At 42.2% G+C, this 25,097-nt stretch overlaps 1 protein-coding gene across 6 annotated transcripts in view; it reads left to right on the top strand.

Moving 5' to 3' along the window:
- The window catches only part of ARVCF (ARVCF delta catenin family member), a 140,605-nt gene that overhangs the window by 85,878 nt on the left and 29,630 nt on the right, over positions 1-25,097 (top strand). For all 6 annotated transcript variants that reach the window (XM_031555925.2, XM_031555923.2, XM_019620965.3 and 3 more), the window contains 3 exons: positions 6,955-7,072; positions 8,394-8,565; positions 14,412-14,483. In XM_031555925.2, coding sequence (XP_031411785.1) covers positions 6,955-7,072; positions 8,394-8,565; positions 14,412-14,483 — 362 coding nt within the window. The remainder of the gene's footprint in view (positions 1-6,954; positions 7,073-8,393; positions 8,566-14,411; positions 14,484-25,097) is intronic.

Below are 25,097 nucleotides of genomic sequence, written 5' to 3'. Positions count from 1 at the left end.
CTTTCTTAATGGTTAATTTATAGCTTTTCTGTGAGGAGAAGTGCTTGGGAATTAGAGCTTTCCAAGTGAACCACCTTCAAGCACTGTCTGTGTAAATCCCGCTGACGTGATGCAGACGTGGTGGCAGCTGCAGCAGGTGTGCCCTGCCTGCGTGCAGCTCTTCCTGGGGCTGCCTGGGCCTGCCGGGGACAGCAGTGGGAAGGCAGCCTAGTGCAGATCTCGGCCTGAAGCACAGCCTGGTTCTGAGCAGCAGTGAGCTGGGGGATGCCTCGTGCCGGGCCACCCTTCCTTGGTATCTGGAGGCCTTCTCGGGACCTGGCACAGCCTCCCCTCCAGAGGGATGGGACAGATGCTGCCATGTCTCTGCCTGCCCCCCGTGCCTGTTGTTTTGGTGTCTGTCACACGTGGGTGCAGCCTCTGGGCGCCTGCTGGAGCTCACGGGGCTGTTAGTGTTCTGTAGGCACTTTAGAACTGGGATTTCAGCAAAAGAATAGTTATTACAGAGATTTAAAAAAAAAAAAAAAAAAAAGAACAAAAATTTGCCCATGAATCTTCATTTTTCAGCACAGAAGAGGAGAAGCTTATCTGCCCAACACAGACTGGAAAAAAACAACTCAAATTCCAAACCCACACCTCTTGGTACAGAGGAGCAAGCGAAGGCGGTTTCTTAATTAGCTTACTGATACTGTGCAGGATCACAGCATATGGCTGTCCTGGGGCTTATATGCTGAGCAGAGCGTTTAATTCGTGCTAGTAAGGAGCTGTTAGGGTTCCTCCTGACAGTTTCTGATGTTTAGCTTGTAATATAAATAAATTATGCATAGATTTTAGCAGCAGAGACATAACCTACTTACATGCAACCTTAATGCTTTACAATAAAATCTGAAGTATAAATTCAAGGTTGTGCACTTGCTTACTGCCTTCTGTCATTCCTTAGGAATGAATGTAGGTCCCTTCCCTCTGGGCTGCCAATGGAGGAAACCTACAGAAATGTCTGTTGCTGTGGTGGGATGAAGAGATGGGAACAAAGCTCCCTGCAGTGAGTGCAGAGGCCATAGTTTGCTTTGGAAGGCATGCAAGCTGTGGTCCTTCATTAGATACATACTATCTCATTTTTGTATTTTTGAGATTCTTTAAACGCTGCAGTAAGCACGTATGATAAAGCAAGAACCTTTCTTCCAAGTGGAGTCTGGAATAATTTGAAGCATAAGTAGCTGCTGGGTATTGTGGAATTCTCCTGTAGCGCATTTCTATTTTTGCATTACAGGAGAGCGAGTGGAGGCCCTCCAAGGAGGTCATGCTGGAGGTAACCAGTCAGCAGCATTTAACTAAAATGCCATTACATGATATCTTGGATGTAGAAAGCCACAAATAACTAAAGATAGGCTAACATCTGTATCTTGTTCAGCTGTGTTGCTGGTGCCTGAGCCCTTGCTTATTGCAAGAGCATCTTAGAAACAACTCCAATGTGATTCTGGGTCATGACAGCATGCCTTAGACCTGTTGATCCACACAGATGTTCTCTTGGACAACAGCTCTTGCTTGTGAAGTCAGTTTTCAAGGGCAAGTTTTATAGACGTGTGGGCAGTTGAACAAAGCTAGTCTCTTTATTCAAGTAGTTGGAAGGGGTTTAAATGCAAGGCAGTGAGAGCTGCTGTACTGACTTGGGTCTGGCTGGTGAGTAGATATTTAAATAGAGCATAAATATCCAGTGAGATCACCTGCCCAGATTTGATGCACAGTTGCTCCTACCAGCATCACCATCAGACCCCTCCCATCTTTTTCTTCTGCTCATTTTGTTTGGACTTTGTCCTTTCTTTACTGTATGCTTTGCTTGTTGTCTGATTCAGCTGTCTGCTGCCAAGCTCCATTGTGTTGTACAGGTCAGCAGTGAGGCCTGGATTAAGCTATCTTTATGTCACAGGCAGCTTCTTGCTTTTTCTCTCTTATTTTCAGCACAATGAACTTAATACCAATTAAACTTTTTGGTATTTCATGTGAACTGAAGTATGGAATTTATTGTCTTTCTGCATGAAATGATGGAATGGTTTTAAACGGCTCTATTGTCCCTTTGGGACACCCAGTAACTCGAAATGCACTCGATGTAGCGTGTGCTTGCTGCAGCTGTTACTAATCGATCTCTTTTGGCTGACATCCAAATAAAAATTTCTTACTAGTGTGTGAGTGTGGAAAGGTGTTCTTAAAGCGGGGGTTTGGGCTATCAGAGTAGGTGGACATGACAAGGAAAATATTTAAATGAGACCTGAGAAAACCTTACCTTCTTTTAGCGGCTGAAGTAGAGATGTCAGTGCCCGGCTGAGCCAGCTGAAGTGAGGTTGGGGCCTTAGCAAGGTGTGTGCTGTGCCAGCTCAGCCCTGGTGCAGTGCTGCTCCTTAACCCGCCGGTGGTTTGCACCCCGGGGCAGTGATTGTGGATGTCCTCACCTCCTGCAACGGTGCTGAGGGTGGGCTATGGAGCCAGCGTTACTTCTTGGCTTAGCAATAGAAAAATCACTATTAGAAGATTGCTTACAGTTGTAAAAAGTGAGATTAATTTGGGCTGAGGCCCTGTAGTATGTGCAGAGAGGCTGTTGAAGTGCTTATTGCCGACCCAGCTGCAGATTGTCTGCGTCTCTGTGCTTCTTCCAGGGAAAGCTGGCGATCCTACTAGAAAGATACCTAAAAAAATTCCATTTTAGCTTTCTATTCATGTAAAAGACAAAGTCCCTGTGGTCCTCAACCTGTTGTCTTTGTCCCCAGCTGGGTTTCTGAACGAAGTGCTTTTTACTCCCGCTGATCTGCAGTGTGATGGTAAGCGTTAGTAGTGCTGCAACCTTTGGCTTTCAGCTCCGTCTGCAGCGCAGTGGGACAGCCCAGCCTCACACAGCACTGCGGTCAGGAATACGGCTTTAAGTGCTCAGAGAAAAAAAGTCTCTCCTGTGTTTGTATTTTGAGGTTTCTCTTTGTTGTGTTTTGTTTTTTTTTTTTTTAAGAGGAAAACAGAAACTCAGTGCTAGCAGAGCGGGACAGTGCTTCGTGGTTCGCACCAAAGTCCTGCAAATGAAGCACCTTGTATTTGGTTACTTTTATATCTTTTTTGAGGATAATTTTGTTGCATGGCACTGATAGTAGCAGTGGTTCACCTATCCTGGAGGTGAACACCAGCCCTGTTCTGCAGATGTAACTGCTACATTCAGACTTGTATATCATTAAGAAGACTATTTGGTGTTGATGGTAACCTTACGTAAAGCATGAACAGATTTCTCACACATTTCCCACCATTTTCTATACTCTTTAATACTGACTAGATTCCTAGTCTGATGTGTTTCTCTGCTGGAAGATATTTGCTTTCATTTAACATTTACTTAGGAGTCTTCTGTTTTGTTTTCCCAGGGAAAGCATATATTTAATCATCCTTGCACATCCTCTCTCCCCAGTCCTGCCTACAGGCCAGGCTGCAAGAATTTGAGGAAGAATCATCGTGTAAAGGTTTTCAAATGTCTGGCTGAGGTGTGTGTGCTGTCCTGCAGTTGTTTTCCATCCTGCACCCTTCGAGTAACGCAGGCAGTAACTTCATGTCTTGTTCCTAGAATTGCTCTTTTGAGTCCATTGTATTTATGGCAAACACACTGGGAAGCTTTCTGTCACCCTTTGCAGTGTGATATGAGAAAGATACTGTTCTTGTTTTTAAAATGGCTATCTCATTTAGTGGACTTTCGGAATGTATTCAAAAGCAGGTCTTGGGGAAAGCAGGCTTCTCTTGGTGAACACACCAGAGGTGAATGTTCCCCCCAAAACTAGGAGGGGGTTCATTTCAAAGGCCAGAAGAGACTGTCAGACAGCCTATTCTGAGTCCTTTATCTGGGTGCTTCCTCTGTAACGCGAGCATGCAGGGTTCTGCCCTCCAGCTCTGGGTGCAGCAGGAGCCATGCAGTCAGCATGCGGCGCTCTCAGGCCTTTCCTGCTCACCTGTGCTCAGCCCAGCACCGCTGGCTTTTGGATGTTGTTCTGCATCGTGGATCCAACACCAGCAGCTCTTCTCCAGGGATGGCCAGGTGACAGCTTATCAGAGCCCACCTTTCCTTGGCACTTAAGGGCATGCATACCTGTGTGTCTGAAGTGCAGCTGTTGCCCTGGGAGCTCTCGCTGTGTGCACTCAGAGCAGCAGCGGTGCATGCTGTGGAGGCAGGAGCTGTTCTCTGTGGGCTCACATCCCTGGAGCCTCTGTTGCTCCGATGCAGTGGAGGTGAAGGATGTGAGCTGAGCTCTCCAGTGTGTCTGGGTTACAGTGACAGACAGGGAAAGGGATTCTGCTGTTAGGTAAATCCCAAGGAAGTCTAGCAAAGAGAGTGTCGGGCACTTGCAGAGCAGATGGTTCTGCATGAGATACTCACAGGGATATGTTTTGTAGTGTGAGTTATGACATTACTACTGTAAAGTTTGATGCCTGTGCAATTTGTACAGAATATTAATTAACTATTAATTTGACCTTGCAGAATTCTCACGCTTATTTATGTTTGATATAGGTGGAACTGTTGGTTGCTTTTTTCTTTTTTGAGGTATTGATTTTCAGTAAGTTTTTCTATAGGTGAAGATAGAGCAAGAGAGATCAACAAGCTGCACTTATTGATGCCCTTTAAAATATGTTTATCTGTTATAATCTTACCGATACCCACTTTAATATTAATCCTATAACTGATGAAGAAATAAGACGAGCTGTGTACGAAGACCTGTAATGCTGTTGATAACTAAAACTGTAAAGCAGATGTTATTACAAGTGCAGTGGCACAAATGAACCATAGAAAGTTTTGTGAATGGGGGCAAGAAAGGCGTTCAGGAATATTTTCTGAAAGATTTGAGTTATTTATTTTGCAACGTCTGCAAGCGTTCCTCGTGTATTTTAGTTTGCTATTTCTAAGAATTAATGAGGGAATAGGAAATGTAATGCACAGGTCTGGATGGACCATTTTTAGTGCATTTCTGTCACTCTCAAGTGCAGTAAGTAATGTTCTGCTTCTGATAAATGTGCTCATAGGTGGAGCATCTGTCGTTTATTGGTACGGTACCAGAAAGATATCACTGAGAATTTGAATTCTATTTTCAATTTGATAAAGACTGTATATTAAAATTCACAGCTAAGCTTTTAATACTAAAGGAGTACAGCTGGAGATGAAGAAACAGCACATATTCTGACTTCTAAATATCCTATGGAATCCTACTTGAATAGCTGCTTCTGTGCCCTGTGTCAGCCATTGCTGGAGGTGAGACTGTGGTGGGTGCTGAGGAAAGGACTCGTAATTAAAAACACGGAAGAAACTACAGATAAACGAGTGTATGTGCTGTAACAGCAGCTAGCTCACAGTTGAGTGTCTTTGGGCTTTGAGAGGTCTCTGAGAAAATGTTTTTTCTGCAGTCATGCAATTAACATGGCAGCCTGTCTGGGTGCTGAGAGTGCAGACTATGACGGAGCTGTTAATTACTTTGAGGTTGGCAGGCCCTGCAGTCAGTGAGAAAGAAAAATTGGCCGTGCTGTCCTGGTAGCAGAAGTTAATGGCTGTATTCTGAGCTTTCAAAAGGTGACCTTATGTGGGTTTGTGGAATTCAAAGACCCTGAAAGCTGAAGTGTTAACTGTGCTGTTGAGATCAGTTTGTTTCAGGTGGGAGAAAACTTACATGTAGGCTTGCTGATGAATGCACTTGAGAATTGTATTGTCACTTCATTCCCTCCCAAAAATTGGGTCATGATAGATTGATCATGTGAGGGCTGCTCCAAAAGTAATGCCTCCTGTTTCATTATGCTGGCCATGATATCAGAGGCGGCTGTTGGTGGCGTGGCAGCAGAGGTTGAAGCTTCCCACCAACCTCCCGTGATGTTTTGTTGCTGTGTGACAGATGGCAGCAGGGCGGCACTGACAGAATGGCATCTGACATGGAGTGTGTGTGGAGCACAGGTGTGTCACTGAACTGCTGCGTGTGGAAAAAATGGCACCCACTGACGTTCATCAGTGCTTGCTGAATGGTGATGGAGACCCAGCAGTGGCTGTGAGCTCAGTGAGGGTGGTGACAGGGATGTGAAAGACAAGCCGTGCTCCACGTGGCCATGCAGGTTGTTAGGAGCACAGCACGCAGCTCTTGTTGATTGTGGTGGAAGTGCACAGCTGGGGGTGGTGACTGTGTGTTGCAGCTGAGAATTTTCTCCATTAAGTTGTGTTACCTGCTCTTTGTATCTATTGTAGTTTCCATGGAATTGAGTAGGAGACATTACTTTTGGAGCGACCCTGAGTAGTTAAACGTACTCTAGCTTTTTGTATATCTGTTTTTAATTCTTTTTCATGAAAACAAAAAGTATTTTTCAGTTTCTGTGGCCAAAAGTACTCTGCTGCTGAACTGTCTTCAGCTTCAGAGCAAGTAGCTTTGCAGACCACTTCATGCTGAGACCTGCTATGCTGAGGATTAGCATTTTCTGGCAGTAACACTTGGTTTGTGCTCATGCTGAAAATCAGCACCTGCCTGCAGAAAACTTCTACAAGTGGTGTCTGCTGTAATGCATGAAAGGATAATTTCAGATCGTGTGACCTGAAGTTTTCTTCACTGGTGGATGAACCAACCTTGAAAGAAATTGTAAAGTTGATTCTGTTACGTGGAATGCATTTATGTACAACATATGTAAACCATAATAAGTTTGCCTGTGCAGCAGTCATGCATCAGGTACTGTAAATAGAAAATAGCTTTTATTTCTTTAAATGTTTTTCCACTTTGTGCTGGGAGATATCAAGACCTTACAAACCAGAAGAAATTAGTTAAATTTCCTTCAAGTTAACAAAGAGGCTTGCCTCCAAATTGTTGATCCGAGGTAATGATTGTTAATAATTGCAATATAAATCAATTGGACACACCTTCAGCCTTGTGGCTGAAGGTCAGAGGGCTAAAATTTCTTTTAAATCTCTTTTGTTAGGAATGTAAGTTCAGATGGAGCAGAAGCACGCAGAAGACTAAGAGAGTGCGATGGCTTGGTGGATGCCCTCCTTCATGCCCTACAGTCTGCAGTTGGCAAGAAAGATACAGACAATAAGGTGAGCTTGAGTATTAAAATGTGAATGGTTTTTCTCTCACTTTAGTCTGAAGTGTTACACTTGGTCTGACTTCTATTTTGCTCATTTTAGAATGGGATTGTGCTTGCTTCTTAAAACACAGTAATTGCCTTCCGCTCATCTCTGTCATGATACCCATGATAGTACTGACAGAGGATCAGCATTGCTGCTGCATTACCTTGTATGGCTGTTGAGGTGAGCAAAGGCAAGTGTAATGGGTGAGGAGAGCAGTACTTTCTTATCCTGGCGGTAGTGTTGCTGTTGTTCTGCATTACTTAATCAACTTTCCTAAGTGGAGTCTCCAAATCGGAACGGAGTCCTGTTGTATTGTGTTTTGCACAACATCAGCAAGGGGATTAGTTCTCATTTTAAAGAGTTTTTTGAATGCCAGCTTAAAATGATGGAGTGCCGCGATGTTAAGATATGTCTTTAGACTTGCAGTGCTTTTTGTGGCTTTTTTCTTTTGTAAGTACAAATGTTGATTCATCTGCTTTCATGATCCCGTAGTGCTTAAAAGAATGTTTAAAAGCATTAGGAATATCTTCAGTTTAACCCTTTACGAAGGGAAGGAGCAAAGTACTGCTTTTTAACACCAAAAACTTTATTCTTTTATCATTTCTTTTTTTCCTGCCATGTGATAGTGTGCACAAGGGAATTCTAAAGCCCTGTCACTTAATCAGGTATTTTGGAAGTGGATTTTGTAACCACCTGGTGGCTTCCATTGCAACCTACAGAGCGTTGCTCATGTCAAAACTGTATGTGTTACATGTTATGAATCAGCTGTTACTACAGAGCAATGTGTGTTCTCATTGAACTCCTCACAAAGCCTTCATTTTGACTCAGAGGAGACTTAATAAATAGCGTCTCTTGGGGAAGAGTGTGAGAGACTCTGTATTAAAATAAGAACCTTAAATGATGGTTTTCTGCTGTGTGTTTGATCTTCTGGTGAATTTGTATTCTTTATGCATGATCAGATGGTATTCTTGATTAGAGAATTTTCATGTTGAATGGGTACTATTTATGAAGTGCTTCACTTTTGAAGAAAAAAATGGTGTAGAGCAGATAAGAACGTTAAATTAGTTTGGTTTTGTGCTTGGTTTTTTTTTTTTGTTTTGTTTTCTTTTTGTTGTTGTTTTACTAAATTTGCTTAATATACCATTCTTTTCCTGGGGCGGCTGGCCTTTTTTTTTTTTTTTTTTTCCCTCTTTTTTAACTTCTCCAAACTCTCCACTGTGGTGTAATACAACAGTTTGCAGATAGAAGGATACAATACTTATTTTTAACGTAAATTTTTTTGTTGCAGTCTGTGGAGAATTGTGTGTGCATCATGCGGAACCTTTCCTATCATGTCCACAAGGAGGTCCCTGGGGCTGATAAGTATCAAGAACTTGATGCTGGTCAGACTGCGGGCACAGGAGGCTCTCAGAAAAAGAAGAAAGACGATGCTGGTTGTTTTGGTGGAAAGAAAGCTAAAGGTATGTCTCACAGAGAACTGAAAACTGGAAATGTACTTGGGGTAAATTGTGCTGTTCAGTTCTGCTCTTGCAAGCCATTTTGTAATGCTAGAGTGATGCAGTTTGCAGAGGTACGTGTCTGTAGTGTTGTGGCACGTGGTCATCTTCCTTGCTGTGTTACTGCTCAGTATTTGGGACCTTTGTCCACAATTGCTACGCTTCTGTTTGGCTTTAAATAGGAGTGATGCATGCTGTTGTAAGATGCTGCTGCTGGATAATGGTGGTTGTGCTCTCCCTATCCTTTTCTTGGCTGTGTTCTTGCATCTGTCAGAGCTATGCTTAGTCTTGCTTGGCTGCAGAGCATGTGCTGGTCTCTCTGGAAGCCAGGCCAGCACGCGTCCATCTCCATGCATGGGAGTCCTGTCTGTGTTCCATGCCTTCAGTCTCCCACATGTGAAAACAAACTGAAAGGCTGTCCTCTCACCTGCAACCAAGAGATAGAACCTCCCAGTTCTGTCACTCAGTAATTTAAATTGCAGACACGATTTTGTTGCTTTTGTCAGTCACTTTCAGATCCGTTCTTTCCTCTGGGGCATGAAAGTTGCAAATAATTTTCGTTTCAAGCAAAGATTAACAGTCTCAGTAACTCTGCTTCCATCTTCCTCTTAAAAAGAGACAGTGAAATGCATTTGGGTATAAAAGAAACTTGTGTTTTCTTTGGTGGTTCTGAGAAATGACTCTTGTAGGCTGAATTCAGAGGTAATGAACTCATGTTCCTGTCTGGGCTCCATTCTGCACATTGGTGCACGCTCGCTATTCATGGCCAGGATCTAAGGAAGGTTTTGGTGCTGAAGGGAATACATGAAATTGTTTGAACTTAGGAGACTGTGTTCTGTACAGGGGGCTTCCTTTGATGTGACCTGTACGTGTTATTAAAACGTTTTGTGTTTCCATACGTGTTAAAGTCACCACAGAGTGAAGGCACGTTACTAGAGCAGTCTGTCAGCAGAGCTTGAGTCTGTGCTCAAAAAAAAACAAAACCAAAACAAAAAATTAATTGCTGGGAACCTTCTAATGTCTGGGGGGAGACTACAAAGACAGTATAACCTGCCTGGCCAGCCCGTTCTCATCACGAATGACTCAGACTTCACTGTGATATCCTTCAGAAACCTGGAGTGTATGTTGACTTGAGCCTCTTTCCTGCCTCTTGTCTCCCGTGTTGTTTGGCCACTTGAGAGCAGCAGTCGGTGAGAAGGTTTTATGTGTAACACAGTGCGTGCCTTGTGGAGGAGGGGAGCGTAGCGAAGAGCTGTCGTCATCCTCCGATGGCTGTGAAAACAGAGCGCTCTCAGCTGGCTGTCCTTGCCGTGTGTCTGCCTGCTGCCTGCGCGCCTGGTAGGCCTGGGCAGCTCCTCTCTGTCAGCCACAAAACCTGACCGTGTCCTTTTGGGTTAATTGCTCTCAAAACCGTGTGGCACAAGGACGAGCCCACAGACTGCAGCAAGCAGTGCTGGCGCTCAGGGACAGCTTGGGCTTGGCCATGTGTGTAAATGTGCCTTTAGAGTCAGAAATAGACGATTCCTTTTCCCACTGTTAAATTTATGTGAATACCAGGCTGAAGCTATCTTAATTGTGTCAGCCAAGGGCTGGAAAATAGGTCGCTTCAATTCCCTCCCTCTTTTGCTCACTTAATCTTGCAGCGTTGCCATATTTGCTTTAATTCAGCTCATGATCATCGATCATAGCATTTCAAACCCATCTGTGAGGGGCTGGGCAGCCTCCCGTCCCACGGAGCTCTGAGCCCTTTCCGTGGAACGAGGAGGGGCGGGGGAAGGAAGACCTGCAGGGAAAGTTTCTTCTCAGCAGGAACAAAAGAAAGAGAGTGGAATATCCTATTCTTTTTGTTTGTTTGTTTGTTTGTTTTGGTGGGTTTATTTTTGTTTTGTTTTTAATCAATGAAAGTTGATAGTTTTCTTGTAAGCCTCAGGTTTTAACCTATTTTATAAAATTCTGCCTCTTTGTGACTGTTCCTTTGTATTTTCTTCCTTCCTGTAAATTCTTGTTTTTCTTTTGCTGCTTTTCTGGTAATTAGAGGAGTGGTTCAATCAAGGTGAGTCTCTGCAATACTTTCTTTTCATCATCACCATAATCTACATTGTTCAGCTTCTACATGCAAGGCAAAGAGCTGAGATTAAGGTCTTGTTCATTCACCTTCTCTGCTCCTCCATGCTCTGCTTCCTCCTGTTCATTTCAGCAGGCATGGAAATCTGCTGTGTAATTGAGAGAGCATTTTCAGTTTGTTCTTCTCACGCTAAAAGCAGAAATGACACATTTTTATTCAGTCCTGGTATAATTGATTTGCAACCAGCCTAAACAATCCCTTGAAGGGAGGGCACAGGTAAGTGTGCAAGCTGCCTTGCTAAGTCTGTCATGTCAAAGTATAGTTTTGCTAACTCACCTGGGTAGCAGTAAGTGTAAAGGCTCAGCAGCTTGGAATTGTACTCATAGAGGTCATTTTGTCAGCTTGGGAATGTGGCCCGGGCTTCTGCATCTTTGTTGCTGACATTCAGGCTAGCTCAATGAAGATACCTGCAGTAAGCTGCTGGGGAGCTGCACCCTTCAGCTTCTCATCCCAGCACAGCAGGTGGAATTGCCATTGGAACAATATGAATGAGGCTAAGGTTCACCTCCCTTAGTCCTCAGCTGGGAGTTCGGTTTGGCTGTGTAGTATCCTGGAGATTTCCACTGTTACTGATAGTGGGGAGTAAAGACTGGCTCTTTGTCAGTTTCTGACACTTGCTTCAGATCAGTGGGTCCGGGAGTTGAGTCAAAATTAAAATGTTGAAAAAATTGCTTCACTGAACAAATAGTGCTTGTGAGCATTCTGGGAGATGCTGCTCACAGGCTGTGACTGGAGGCCTCTGGGGGTGAGCATGCAGAGGGCAGAGCACAGCCCTGGTCTTCCATCACCCACTGAACTGGATGGAGATGGAGCATATTAACAACACTTATAAGCACAGCATTGGCTGTTCTGGGGTGTCATGAAGAACCTTCACTATTATTTTTTTTGTCTTAACTCGATGTGTTTGGGAATTAATCTTTCAGCAAGAGCAGTTAGCTGTGAATAGCTGTATTGATTATCCAAGAAAACAAAATGATATTTGAGGAAGATGATAAACAGCACTATTGGTTAATAACTCTGGGTTCTATCTCACAGTCCTTATTAAGTTTCTGACAGTGAGGGTGCCAAAGATCATGTTTTGGTTGTTTTTTACATAAAAGTAGTGGGGGGAGAGGGAAAGAATTTTAATCCTACTGTTTCAGAGACTGTAAATTGCTTCTTGTACAATCAAGTCTCATGTCAGGCTGTTTTCCCAAAGCAGATTGCTGTGCCAATTCCTTCAGCCAGGTCTCATAAAGCAGACCTGTCAGCAGGCACATTCAAAGCTGTCTGTCTCTTGGCCAAGTCTGGAGCTGTGCTTTTGATCCAGCAGCATAATCTTTTCTCTCCTGCTCTTAGAGCTGTAAAACTTGGGGAGGAGGGAGATGTATAGAAGGGAAAAAATTGAGATGTCCAAACCACGTGCCTAGCTAGCATGATCTTTTAAACATCCCTGTGTGCTAACAATGCTGGCAGGCTTGAGTGATATTCAGAGCTGCAGTGGCTGTCAGCAAAGCTGCTTTCTCATGATGTCATTCAGGGTAGGTGATGGCTGAGAGGTCTGTAATTGATAGGCTCTTGAAATTGCTGAATGCTGTCACCTTGTTAGGAAATCCAAATCAATATTGCGGGTCTCGTAGAAATCAGATGGGAACAGGAGCAGCTGCACCACCTTTGCCTTCCGGATGGATTTCTTCTGGAGTCATCTTACAGCTTAGTCCTCGTTTTCCTCACCCCCTCCCTATAGGGAAGCCCCAGATAATGGAGGTGCTTTGGGAATTTCTGAACCTGGCCCTTGCTGAATTGGATTAAACAAGCAGTTGGTAAAGCAGAGATCCCATTGGTTAGAGCTCTGTCTCCTGAATTTCTTCCACTAGTAAACAGCTGACAGCTTCAGTTCTAAAGAGAGGTGGTTTTGCCTGAGAGCTGGATTAGTTCCTCTGAGAGACAAACCAGTAAAGGTTTCCAAAAGGTGACCAGTACGTTCAGTCTGGTCCAGAAATTGAGACTGCAACTGAAGATGAGAGAATGCAGTTTGGAAAGATGGCTTAAGAAACAGCTGCTTCTGCACTGCAAGCTCAAACGATGCAGCAGCCTACGCTGCTCTCCTGGACAGTCTCTTTAACTGGCGGCACTAGGCTGGAGGGATCTTACTTCTTACTGAACTGTGTCAGTTCTGCAGGGCTAATAGAAATGACAATCTCCTATCTTTATAGAGAGAACTTCTGAAATAAGTGATTGTGTTAAGTCTGCAATTATTCACAGGCTTTTTAAATTAGCAAATGCCAGAGACATGAAACTGGGGATGTGTGAAAGGAGTTAGTCATGCTTGTAGATACAATGGAGTCCCATTTCTTGGTCTGTCCCAAGTTTGTAGTATTTCCTAAACAATAACTTCTGTCCTGTTCTGTCCTCTTTGGTCCCTCTGCTTGGACAGTCTGCAAAGGTTTGCAAGCACTAACAGTGTTCAGCTGTCATTATGAAATGTAGTGTCCTTTACTGTTCATTTTTTCTTTCTGGTATTTTGTTCACCAAGCAATATGTTTCAAGTTCTTTCATGGAATAGAAACTAGATGGAGGTCTGCAGAGTTTCAGCTGTGTCCTATCCTTCCCTTTAGGAAAGGTGCCTTTAGAGCACTGGCATGCTATGTGGTCCCATGACTTTTTGGCAGTTTAGAAAGATGGGCTTTGGGGCTTTGCCATACTTTAATCAAATGGCTTCAGATGAACAGAGCTGATGTGTGTTTTGTTTTGTATAGCACTGAAAGTTGGCTGATACTCTGTGCTGAAGATTCAAAATTAAAAAAAAAAAAAAAAAAAAAGTAGTATTTACAAACAAACAGTGGGGATGTAATGCTATCCTGAGGGCTCTTTTCTCTTCCTGGTATTTCTGAATGTTCGTATTGGTATTTAAATGCACTGTTTCTCTTCTGTACTGCACATGTTTATTTTTCATCAAGAAGGTAGAATGGCTCATGGGATTCATGGTGAGAAACCTCCATCTTCCTGCTATAACAGGACAGGGATTGGCCTCTCCTGGTCTGTGACCTGTTCCAGTCAAGAGCCAGACTCCATGTTGTATTTTTCAAGCAATGCTTTCCCTGTTTGCTGTTAAGCAACCTGACCTGGGGAGCTTTCAGCTCTTCCTGCAGACCTCCCTGAGCAGTCTGGTAGGGTCTCTGTTCAAAAGCAGCTAAACTGAGTGTGAATTCATCTCATCATTCGCTATTGCAATTTCTTCTGCTGTTCTTGAGGGAGAGGGACTAGATAACAAGATTTTCCCCCTAAAGTAATTAGGGAAGGCTGAATTGTGTAGTGCTGCCCTCAGAAGCTATGTAGATTCCTGCACTTCCTTCAGAATCTTGTATCTCTGTTCCAGGACTTCCAGTAGCAATGCTTGGTTATCCCATAGGGTTTGTGTGTGCTTACCCAAGCCAGAATGTCTCTGTGGTGGAGGAAGAGAAAATTAACACTTCTCTCCCCAGCTGCATACATTAAATTGAATCCATAGCCTAAAAGTGAAGTCAAGGTGCTGTTCCACTTTTCTGTGTAGAAGTGTTTAAGTTAAAGCTTATGTAATGTATGTTTAGAATTCTCTCTTAGCAAAAGTATGAAATTGTTTCCCTCATTTGCTAATAAATAGCTAAAATTGCACTTCATTGATTGGTCTTCACCATCTGTTGTCTTTTTTTTTTTTCCCTCACAGGAAAGAAGAATGGAGATTTGGACAGGAATTTTGATACACTTGATTTGCCCAAGAGGTCTGAAACAGCGAAAGGTAATGTTAATGTCTGTGCTTTTGAAATAACAAGTAGCATGTGAGTTGGAGGCTCTTAGAGGGATTTGAGCCATGAACCAATCATATTGATCTTTATTTTGTATTTGTTTAATTGGAATAATAGATTTGTCAGTGCCTGTTTTTATCTAGTAATGCTAGATACAAGCAGCTTTTGTATTAAACTGCTAAATGTGTGGAAACTTGTAGAAGCCTGCCTGAAGTAAGGATTACCAAAAATCAAGGAAAAGGTAACCACTAAATCCAAGGGCTATGAATGAATTGTTGTATTTTGAATTCTAAAATTGCTTAAAATTTGCTGGTTTCTAAGACTTATATTTTTCATTACACCCACAATACAGCACTGTACTGGAAAGTAGAGAATTCTGTTCGTAGCTCAGCCCATAAGTTTACTGTGAGATTTCCATTTCAGGAGAGGCTCAGGTTGGGAATTATGGAAGGGTTCTTCAGAGGATGGTCAGACCCAGCAGGGGGCAGTGGGCACGGCCCTGAGCTGCCAGAGCTCAAGGAGCATTGGGGCACTGCTCTCAGACACCAGATTTGCTGTTTGGGCTCTGATCCTTGTGGGTCCCTTCCAACTCAGGATGTTCTGTGATTTGGTGTTTGGTGATTGTGCCTCGCTGAAGTGTCGAGTGCATGCTGACTTCCTTTACAACTCCAGTTGTGAATTCCCTCGCTGAACCCGAGCGTAAGGAAATATGAGAAAGCATGAAGTGTTCTAACCACTGATCTTCTCCCTTTCCTGGCATATCTGTATTTCTTCAGTTTTTCTGCATTGAGCTTTGGGTTCTGGCAGTGGTGAAATCTTGCACTGTCATTCAGTCGTTTCCATCCTGAATATGCTGTCTTTAGTTGAATGCTAGGAGATTGTTTGGGTCTTGTCATATTTCTTGTAGCACTGGACAGTGTTTTGAAACTTGTACAAGTTTTTGTTTGAAGTGTGTGCAGTATCACTGCAGATACAACTACTGTCATAGCAACTGCTGTGGTACCACACCATTCACCTGCCCTGGCAGAAAAGCTCTCCTGCAGCACCCTCACCTTCATGATCTGTAAATAGCAAGAACTGAATGTTCTTCAGAGTGTAAAACTGAAATTGCAGGCACCCTTTACAGCAGTTAAAGTTTCTAGGCTGTTATCTAAGCTGTGGTTTTCACTTGGTGCATTACTGCACGAGATAGTAATGCACCTCTAGAAGGTACAGTACCATCCTATCCAGAGAGCTGCTGGTCATACCTCATAACCAGCTTTCACTTTGATGGCATCAGTTCAGGACTGGGCACTGACGTTGCAGAGCAAGGAGACTTTGTAAGGTTGTTTAAAAAAAAATTAAAAAAAAAAAAAAAGGCAAAATATAGCAAGGGCTTCAACTCTAACATTCCAATCATACTTTGAAAAGAATGAAGGTGCCAGTAAAGTTTAGGAAAAAAAAAAATCAAGATTTTCTACAAAGAAATGTATTTTGCATAGTTTTCTTTAAAATTAAACTCTTTGGTATGCCTCTTTCTAATGGTAAAGGTGAGGCATATTTAATGGGAGTTACATCTGTCTGAGCTTACACAGCTCATTATTGTATTCGGTATCTAGAAGTCTCACACTTGAAGAGATATTTTTTGACAATTCTGAGATGCTCTTGTTTAAATGGAATAGATTATAATCTAATGACATATCTCTTACTAGATTGATTAATTCCATGGTGTTTTGTAAGAAGCTGTTGGTCTGGGATCTGCACATTTCTGTGTTCAAAGGGGTGGGGGAATGCACTCAGGACGCTTTTTTGTTCACCTTTTTTTTTAACCAGTAGTTTCCTTTAGGACATTTAGTTAAAGTGAGAGTTTCTGAATATTAAAGGTCATAAAAAGATCTCTAGGACTTTGAATTGTTCAGTGAGATGAATAAAATTGCAGTCTTAAAACCCTTAGAGCCTAGGTCAGATCTGTGCCGTAGAGGATAATTGGCTCTGATGAGATCCGCTCTCAGCTGAGGCAGATCCTTGTAACTGAGACTGGAAAGCCATGCGAATTTTAATGATCAAAGGCACTCAGTTTGAGTGACGCAGTTAAGTGCTATTTCAAAAATCAACAATTATAGATTAATCTCTTTCATGTATTATTAAAGTCATATTAAAGTGACTTTTCAACTAGAATCTTTCTAGGCAAGTGAAACTGCAGTAATAAGTTTTTTTTTTCCATGCAGTGCAGCAACTGAACATCAGGGTAGCCAACTAAATGTTGGGATGCAGTGTTGCAAGTTTCATGCAGTCCTGAGTCAACGTCCACGGTGTTTCCTTCCTTGTTGGGCTGAAGAGTGGCTTTGGAAAAGTGCCAACATGATTTCTTTCTGAAATAATCTTAGATGTGATCACTGAGCTTAATTGATACTCTGCTTATGAACTAGTTCAGACTTGATAGAAAGTATCCTCTTCGAAAATTTTGTTTACTCTCAGAATTACTTTACTTACAAAAACTGTCATGGAAACCAAGCCGAACGGTGATGCTGTCACATAACAGAAAGTATAAAAGCAGAAACTTTAGTAGCTTCTAGTTGGAGAGGAATGAGGTGGGTGTGTCAGTGTCTGTTTTGGTGGCCGAGGCTTTTTCAGTCTCTGTTCAAGATGGCTTGTGAGCATCGTCACATCCTGAACGGAACAAAGGGAGTGTGGGGTTGTTACCTAGTTGAAATTCCAGCAATTTTTCTCCCATTATTTGTTTTCTTTGGAGAGTAAGGAATGAATGGAGATTTTTTTTTTTCAAATGGATGCTCTGAAGTCCCCTTTTTTTCTCATTTCTCTGATTGTTTTGTTTTGTTTTTATGAGCACTGGATTTTGCTGCAACACAGCATTTGAGCAGCCCTGAAACCATTTCTGTGCCTTTAATAATTTCACGTGCTAGGCATTCTGGCAGGGGAATGCTTCCAGTTCAGGGTTATCATCTGTAGCAAACTGGATAATGTCAGATGAGAGATCTTGCAGTGCTTTCAGAAGCTGTCTCATCTGATATTTAAAAAAAATATATGTATACATGCTCTGGCAGCATCCAGAGTACTGCTGTCCTCGTGAGGAAGGACTGTGGAAGAGAAGCACCATGATTCCACTTTGTTGAAAGGAGCTTATTTTTGACAGGGAGAAAGGATAACTTTTGGGGAAATAAGAGCTTGCAGAGGGCCGTATGAGAAGGAAACAGCACTAAGAAGAAATTATGAATGCTGTCATTGGGACTTCACTATATTTAGCACTTTCAGAAATGCCTTCTTCTGTGAGAAGCAGCAGCCTTGCTGAAATCCCTTTCCTCATATAAAGTAGGTCACTGACGGTGCTGTTGGCTCTCTCCTCTGCAGCCTGTTTTTTCTGCACTACCTTGGTGTGAATGTTGATTTCTCCTGTGTGCACATTAAATACGTAGCATAGTACAATTCCTTGCCTTTGTTAGCAGCGTCCTTACTCCTGAGCAAGAGTAGCAACAGGAGGCCCGTACAGCAGGGGAAGGACAAGGATTAATCATACCTGTGCAGTGGAAAGCAGTGTCTCAAATGGCAGATTAAGAGATAAAAATCGGCATTGCTGTGTGTCAGTCCTCTGAAGGTGTTACCAAGGTTGTAGTGTTTAATCCTCCTGATAGGAAGGTGCTGGATTGTTCACCTCTCTTCATCAGTGCTACAGTGGGAAAGAGAAAGTCCAGAAGAGCAAAACTGCTTTTCGTGTGTAATTGGTCAGTTATTCCTAATTAAGTCCTAATTAAGGCTGTATGGTATTTGTTTTAGACAAATCCCTTGACTTCTTGTGTATGCATGCAGACATCCAATGGCATAAAAGTGGATACTCTGAGATGCTTTGAGTGTTGAACTTCAGCTCTGGTTTCAGTTCGTCTCATTCAGGAGTTGAAAATTTTCAGCCATGAGGATGGATGTTCAGCTCCATTTCAGCCAGTGAGCAAACTAAGTCGTTCTCTCCTTTAAATCACTTACTATAGTGTTCATTAATTTTTCCTTTCTATTTTGATTATTTAAGCTCACTTGCATTTTTGGTGGGGGGTGTATACAGAGGAGAGAGGTGAATTTTTTCTTCCTCTGTTATCTCAAATACTCAGTCACTTTTTATGTAGCCCAATGCAGATGATAGATTTCCTATTCCAGAAGGTGAGTGTTTAAATTCACTTATAAATCTTTGTGTTACTGCTCCAGGAAATTAGACTTCCTGGCACTGTCAGGATAATGACTTCAACTCAGTAGATTACAAAAACGCTAGCAATTTGTCTTCAGCTAAAGGCAACACTGTAGTGGGAGAGAGACTTCACTGAAGCTTCTGACTTTACGTTTGTAATTAAGATTAGCTTCTGTTCTCGTTTCACTGCCATTTTTATTTGTTTTCTTTAAAACTTTACAAGTTGACTCCAGCACTTCAGTCGTTAATTATGATTGTCAGAATTGAGTGAGTGGGATTGATTGATAAATGGCACCATCCACACCCCTCCTGTGTGTGATAGTGGAGATCGAGGGACTGAGAACAACTCTGTGGGAGCAGGTAATGTGTTCTTGTAGTAACATGTTTTAAGTATTTCATGCACGATGTTGAGAATTCCTATCAATTATTAAGTATCTCTTATACCTGTCCTATACTGAGTGTTCTTCTTGGTCCCATGTGTTTTTTCACAATTTGCAAAGCAGTTGAAAGAACTCTCATCTGTCTTCTAACTCTTCGAGTCAGAGAACAGTTATCATCTTGGATAGGAAAATTCCCATACACGACCTGCCCTTTCCAACCCTTCTTCATCCTTCTGAGTGAGGAGAAACTGACTCAGCTAGAGGGTACTTGGTTATTCTGGAAATAAGGGATGAACACACACAACCATCCCTGTTCCTTCTCTTGCATTGTTGAATGTTCAGACTTCCACAGCATGTGGAGGGGGGAAAATGCTAGCAGTCATAGACAAGATTCTTCCTCTCCATCTTTAGTCCTTTAGGACTGTAAAATTACTCTTACAGTCAGTTTCCAGATCTTTCTTGCCTAAGGCTGACATTCGAGATTACAGATCTATTGTAATAACTAGCTGTGTCTTCAAAAGACAAGAATCTCAGATGGTTAATTCCCTTTCTATCCTATTGCGAATTTGTGGCCAAGTTATAAATGCACTGAATGTGAGACTTACCATGCATGTGTTCCAACATCTTCAGCTAGAACACTATATGTACATGTATATGTAGGCTATATGTAAAATAGCCTATGAAAAACTAAACAGCAGGAACTCCACTGAAGAAGATAGTAATGATGGCAGCTAGTGAGGAGTAGAGTTGTTTGGGGTTTCAGCAAAAGACAGAACTGGAAGCAAGGAAGTCTCATTTTCATATTTCAGCTACTGACTTGCTGAGTGGCCTTAGCCAGTTAATTGCCTTCATATGCCAAGGCTGCAGTGAGCTCATTCACGAAGTCTCGTTACTTCCACCCCTTCAGTAGGATAATGACTGGTGTTTTTGCTGCTGCTGTGATAACCAATGCAGAATATACACGAGATGCTTGTGAAAACAGCGACTTCTGCCAAAGTGTTGGGTATCACAACTGTTAATAGCACTGCAGTGATAAGAAAATCATACAAAAACAACTTCTGTTCAAGGTGTGTGCAGTGTTTTACCCCATTGGGATATTGTGTGAACGGAATGAGGATTTTGTGATGCAGAGTACTTTCAAAATGCACAATACTACAAACTGCTTTGTGTTCTTGCTACACGTGTAAGGATAGGCAGTAGCAGATACAGCTGCTTAAGCCAGTTTTGGGTCACCCAAGGAAGGCAGAGGTCACAATCCTGCAATGAAGAAGGAATGGTTTACTGTCTCTGACTCTTAGTACTCTCCAAGTAGAGATGATTCCCTTGTGGCTGCCACTCCTCTCATGAGGTAGGTGAGGGGCAGAACCTGGGTCCACCTGTTCTGGTTGTACAGCTGAATTGCTTCCACCTGTGCTCCCAGGGCTGGCCATGCCCCTTTACCAGGTGCTCAACCACTGGTTTGGCTGCGACTCAACCATTCCCATACAGTGTGCCACACTTACTGTGTATTTGTATGAAGGAGCTCAGCCATGTTGTTTGCGATGCTCCGTGAAGATAGAAGTACACAGAAACCAGTATGTAACTTTATACCTCGGCAAGTTTTACAGCCCAGCTCCAGCGTTCACTTTAACTGTGGCAGTTCAGAGCAATTCAAAGACAGTTAACAGGATCTCATCTCTTGAACCACTGATGGGACTTGCATGTGCCTTATACTTGGCTACCATTTCTGATGCTCCAATAGTTAATATTGCAAAGTGACTGTTTTCAGTCAATTTTTTTGTGCTCACTGCCTTTCCTGTACTGTTGGTCCCTTTCTGACAATCATTTGTATTCTCCTCACAGCCCTCCTTTTTGTGCATATGTTTCTGTGTGTCTCATTTAACATTTCTATTCTACAAGCAATTCTAATTCTAAATTCTGAAACGGAATGTCTGTTATTACAGAGCACAGCTCATTATACAGATGCTGCTCAAGGACTGTTTATAAAATGAAAACACGCCATGAAAATATGCCAGGGTTAAAAGCAGAAGTTGGTGAGGAGGTGCTTATCCCGTGTGACCGGAACTGTTTAATTTGGGATTCAGTCACTTCAGTGGAAAAACTCCATCTGTCTGTCCATCCCAAATTATTGTGTCAGATTTGTGCCATATCACTTTTTCAGCTTCAGTTAAGGGACAACAACAATGAAAACAGACTTCTCCCTTCTGGCATAAGTGTAGAAGATGAATGTGAGATGTTATACTCTGAAGCAGGATGCAAGTCAGGTTATCCTGATTGCCTACCCAGTCTTATTATGAAAAGTAAGAAGAGGAATTCAGCTTTTGTCAGAACTTGGAAATGAGATTTCATGTCAAAATCATTCACAAAAACCTTGTTGCACAAAGTTAAGTTGTTTCTGGTGTCCATCAAAAGTACCATAGGAAAGTTCTGCTGACGAAGCTACTTGACAAGTTAAAAGAACAGCAGGAAGTTTCAGAACAGCTGAGGCAGAAAAATTGTATAATGTGGATTTAAATCCCTTGCCAGACTTCCAGAAATAGTGTGTGCGTAAGTAAAGGAGGTCATTGCAGCTCCTTATTAGTGTTGTGAGGGCAGTACTGTAAGGAGTAACAGGCATGTGGATGGCTTTCTTAGAGGACTGTGACTCAGATGCTTTCTAAACTCAGTATTAGACTGATAGCTCCCGAATTTTACTTGAAGATCTGTCTTGGATGGTCTGGCCAACTGATCCAGCACTCCAGCACACAAAAATGCAGGGTTAAGCATTGGAATGGGTTGGCAGAGAGGCTTTGAAAGGGGCTCTGCCACTTATGGGTGAGTCTCAGGACCCAGCTGGACAAAGTTGGAAATAACTTAATCCAGATTCAGTGCTGAGTCCACTTGGAGCAGGAGGCTGCCCGGGGGACCTCCAGCACTCTCACCCTGGTTGTTCTCTGTGACTCTTTTTGTGACTGATGATGATGACAGACGAAAAAAAATGCATGCAAAGAAACAGCAGAATTTTCTTTTTATTAGGGACAAGGGTTTTTGTTTTTTTGCAAAATGTGTTCATCCAGGACAGCTAGCTAGGCATCTCAGCTGGGAAGAGTTCATCTGCCCAACAAAAATAAGCAACAGTAATGAAATACTTAAGTAGTTCTGAACTAACTGCAAATTGAGGTACTAGACATCCAGCAAGGCCCTCCTAGAATTGTAGAATAGCTTCCTTATAATGCAGCTGATACAGGAGAAATACATGAAGCGTCCATTGTTTTTCCTCCTTTACTTTAACAGTATTTATTAGAGTTAATGGAGAGCGTTAATCATGGAGTTAATCTCAAGATTAAAATAAATGAATGTTGTACACTCTGTGCATTCTAAATTACAGAAGTTACTGGTGCTGAAGCTGCAGATGTGTTTTGCAGAAAGGCAAATAAAGAAACTCAAAAAATTAAAGAATCTCTTTTCTCAACATTAATTTCCAGCACGTTTACCTACACAGCTGCAGCAGTCATGTTATCTGACTCATTACTTTATAAACCACTTAGAGATCTTGAATGTGAGAGCTGTGCTACAAAACCATATTTATTTCTATAACCCTGAGTGCTCTGTGCAGGCTTAAAAGCTCTCCCATCTCCACTCTGACAGGGGAATGATGTGACTTAATGTGCCAAATACATCTAGCTCTGGAATGAAGAAAAATGACCTTGAACTGGGAGGCAGGCATTTTACGTTGTACAATGGACAGTTAAATTTACCTGTCAGCCATGGGGGAGTGGAGGGAGAGATCTTACCCCTGCGTGGTAAGGAAAGCAATGTCAATCCAATTGTTATTTGCTCTAAACCTATGGAGAGCTTGATTACTGACACCCACACTTTCAGATGATCAGTGTGAATGTTGATCAGTATGCAGGAGGAAGGAGTGTGTTTATATTTCAGTCTCTCAGACAGTTTCTTTCAACTCTGAATTTTCTTTCTCTTGGTGATATGAAGAACTGGAAGTCTACAATAACATGAAATGTTTCTTGTCTTACTGCCATAAGAAATCTGCGCTGGACTTGAAAACTATCCTAAACAACCTAGTTTCTGGGTTAGGAATCTTTTCATTATTTTAACAGTCATTAAGTGGTTTCAAGGAAGCTGTTGTAATTATTTAGAGGTAATGTATGTTTTCGCTTTGCAAATGCAGTTTCTCCTATTACTTTCTTTTTGTGGGCCATGCCTGTAGGATAGTTAAAATGGGGACAGGCTGCAGTTGGATGTTGTGTAACATTCCTCCTTTGTCTCTTGAAAAATATCTGTGCTTCCTCCCTTTCAAATTAGTATCACATTCATTGCTATGAGCTGGGGGCCCAGATCCTTTTTTTTTCTTTCTTTTTACTTACAGGTAGTTTGATCTGTGGTTGTAAAAATGTGTATGTGCTTGGACAACCAAGGCTTTGTAGAGGTATTCTGTCCAATGTTCATAACATTGTATCTCACACTTCTGTCCAAATTCAAGTTTTACAGCAAGATCTGTGTTTGCAGGAAACCTATAATTTTATGGGCAAAACTGTTATTGTCAGTTCTGCCAAGGATTATCAGATATTCAACACCTCAGGCATATTTACATTTAATAGCAATTTTTGTGCTTTTCTATAAAGCCAGAGAGTGTTTGGAGGAGAGGAGAGTATCCCCTCATTCCACAACTAAGTGTTGTGCATACCAGCTCAGGTGAGGGAGGAGCAGCAACATCTTCTCTTGCAATTCACCTTCTGTAACCCCAGACTGGAAATAGATGAGCTGTTTTGAGGATTGTTGGAGAATCTCTGTTCTTGAAGACATTAAGGCTTCCATTTTATGCCCAAATCCATAAGAACGAACTACCCATATACTGTACCTTGAAAACTTGGGCTGCAGGGTCAATTTTTTACTAGAGAACTTGAAAAAATGTCTTTTGTTTATGCTGCTTCTACTCTGGCCTGGCACTTAGTTTACACCGAAGAAGTAGAATTCTTCTCCTTGGATGCTTGGGAGATGTTTAAATTGCCTGACAGCAGCAGAGTGACTGTAACTGAGACAGATTAGTGGAGGCACTGGGCTTCCTTTGGGTGCATGTGGCAGCTTTCATGAAATGGAGAGAGAAATTGAAACACATTTTTGACTTTGGAAGCTGCAGCAGAAACTAATTAGCAATTTCAGAGCACAAACAGGATTGGAGGATGCGTCTGTGTTTGCATATAGTAAATTATTTAATAATATGAGTGTGTTTTTCCATATGGTACTTGCCTCTAACATGCTTATAAAGACAAGATTGTAGGACTCTGCCTGTAATGAACTAAATGGGCTTCCAGTATCAGTTCTGACGATGAAGTATCACTGATGTTTCATTTCTCTTGGCTGAGATTGGGTCTCCCAGCTTCTTCCCGGCTTGGATGCTGTTAATCTTTCCCCAAGAAAGGTTAGCTGTTTATATCCAAATTTTGTCATCTTACTGGAAGGTATTTTGAAGGAGTTGGTATTTCTGTGAGGGTAGATAGATTGGATAAAATATCTTATTCTTCTTTCTTATTCTAATAAGTCAAGCCAGACAGTTCTGCTACTCCTTACTGCCTTAAGCAGACAGGCCTCTAGCAAGCAACTGAACTAATAAGAATAACCAAATACTTGTGTAATGGCTTATGATCATTTATGAGATCTTTATATAAAATCATGATGAGAAGTGGAAGTATAAGTAGACTCAGTGAAGCATGAGTAACCCAGAAGAAAAGCTTTCAACTTGCCTTCTAAGCACAGTTCAGTGTGTGAGCTCTGAAATAAATATCTATCTTCTTTGATTTTTGTTTCCCCTTGACACTGAAGATGAAGCTCAGGCTGTAAAGGGAAGAACCTGACAGATGCCAGCCCGAGTGGAAAAACCATCTGTCCATCCCTGTCTGTCACAGCTCTGAAGCAGCACCCATTGCTGATGCATCCAGCCACTTGTCAGCAGCATGCAGGCTTTCAAACCGGAGCAGGAAGTCCCTTGGTAGCAGGATGGTGTTTTGAAGTGCAGTCAGTGGAAACCCCTGTAGTTCCATATCTGACAAAGCAGTTTC

This window comes from Meleagris gallopavo, chromosome 17 (genome assembly GCF_905368555.1).
Source record: "Meleagris gallopavo chromosome 17, MGAL_WU_HG_1.1, whole genome shotgun sequence".
Classification (NCBI taxonomy): domain Eukaryota; kingdom Metazoa; phylum Chordata; class Aves; order Galliformes; family Phasianidae; genus Meleagris; species Meleagris gallopavo.
The sequence above is the reverse complement of the archived record's forward strand: the minus strand, read 5'-3'. Positions and strand labels throughout refer to the sequence as shown.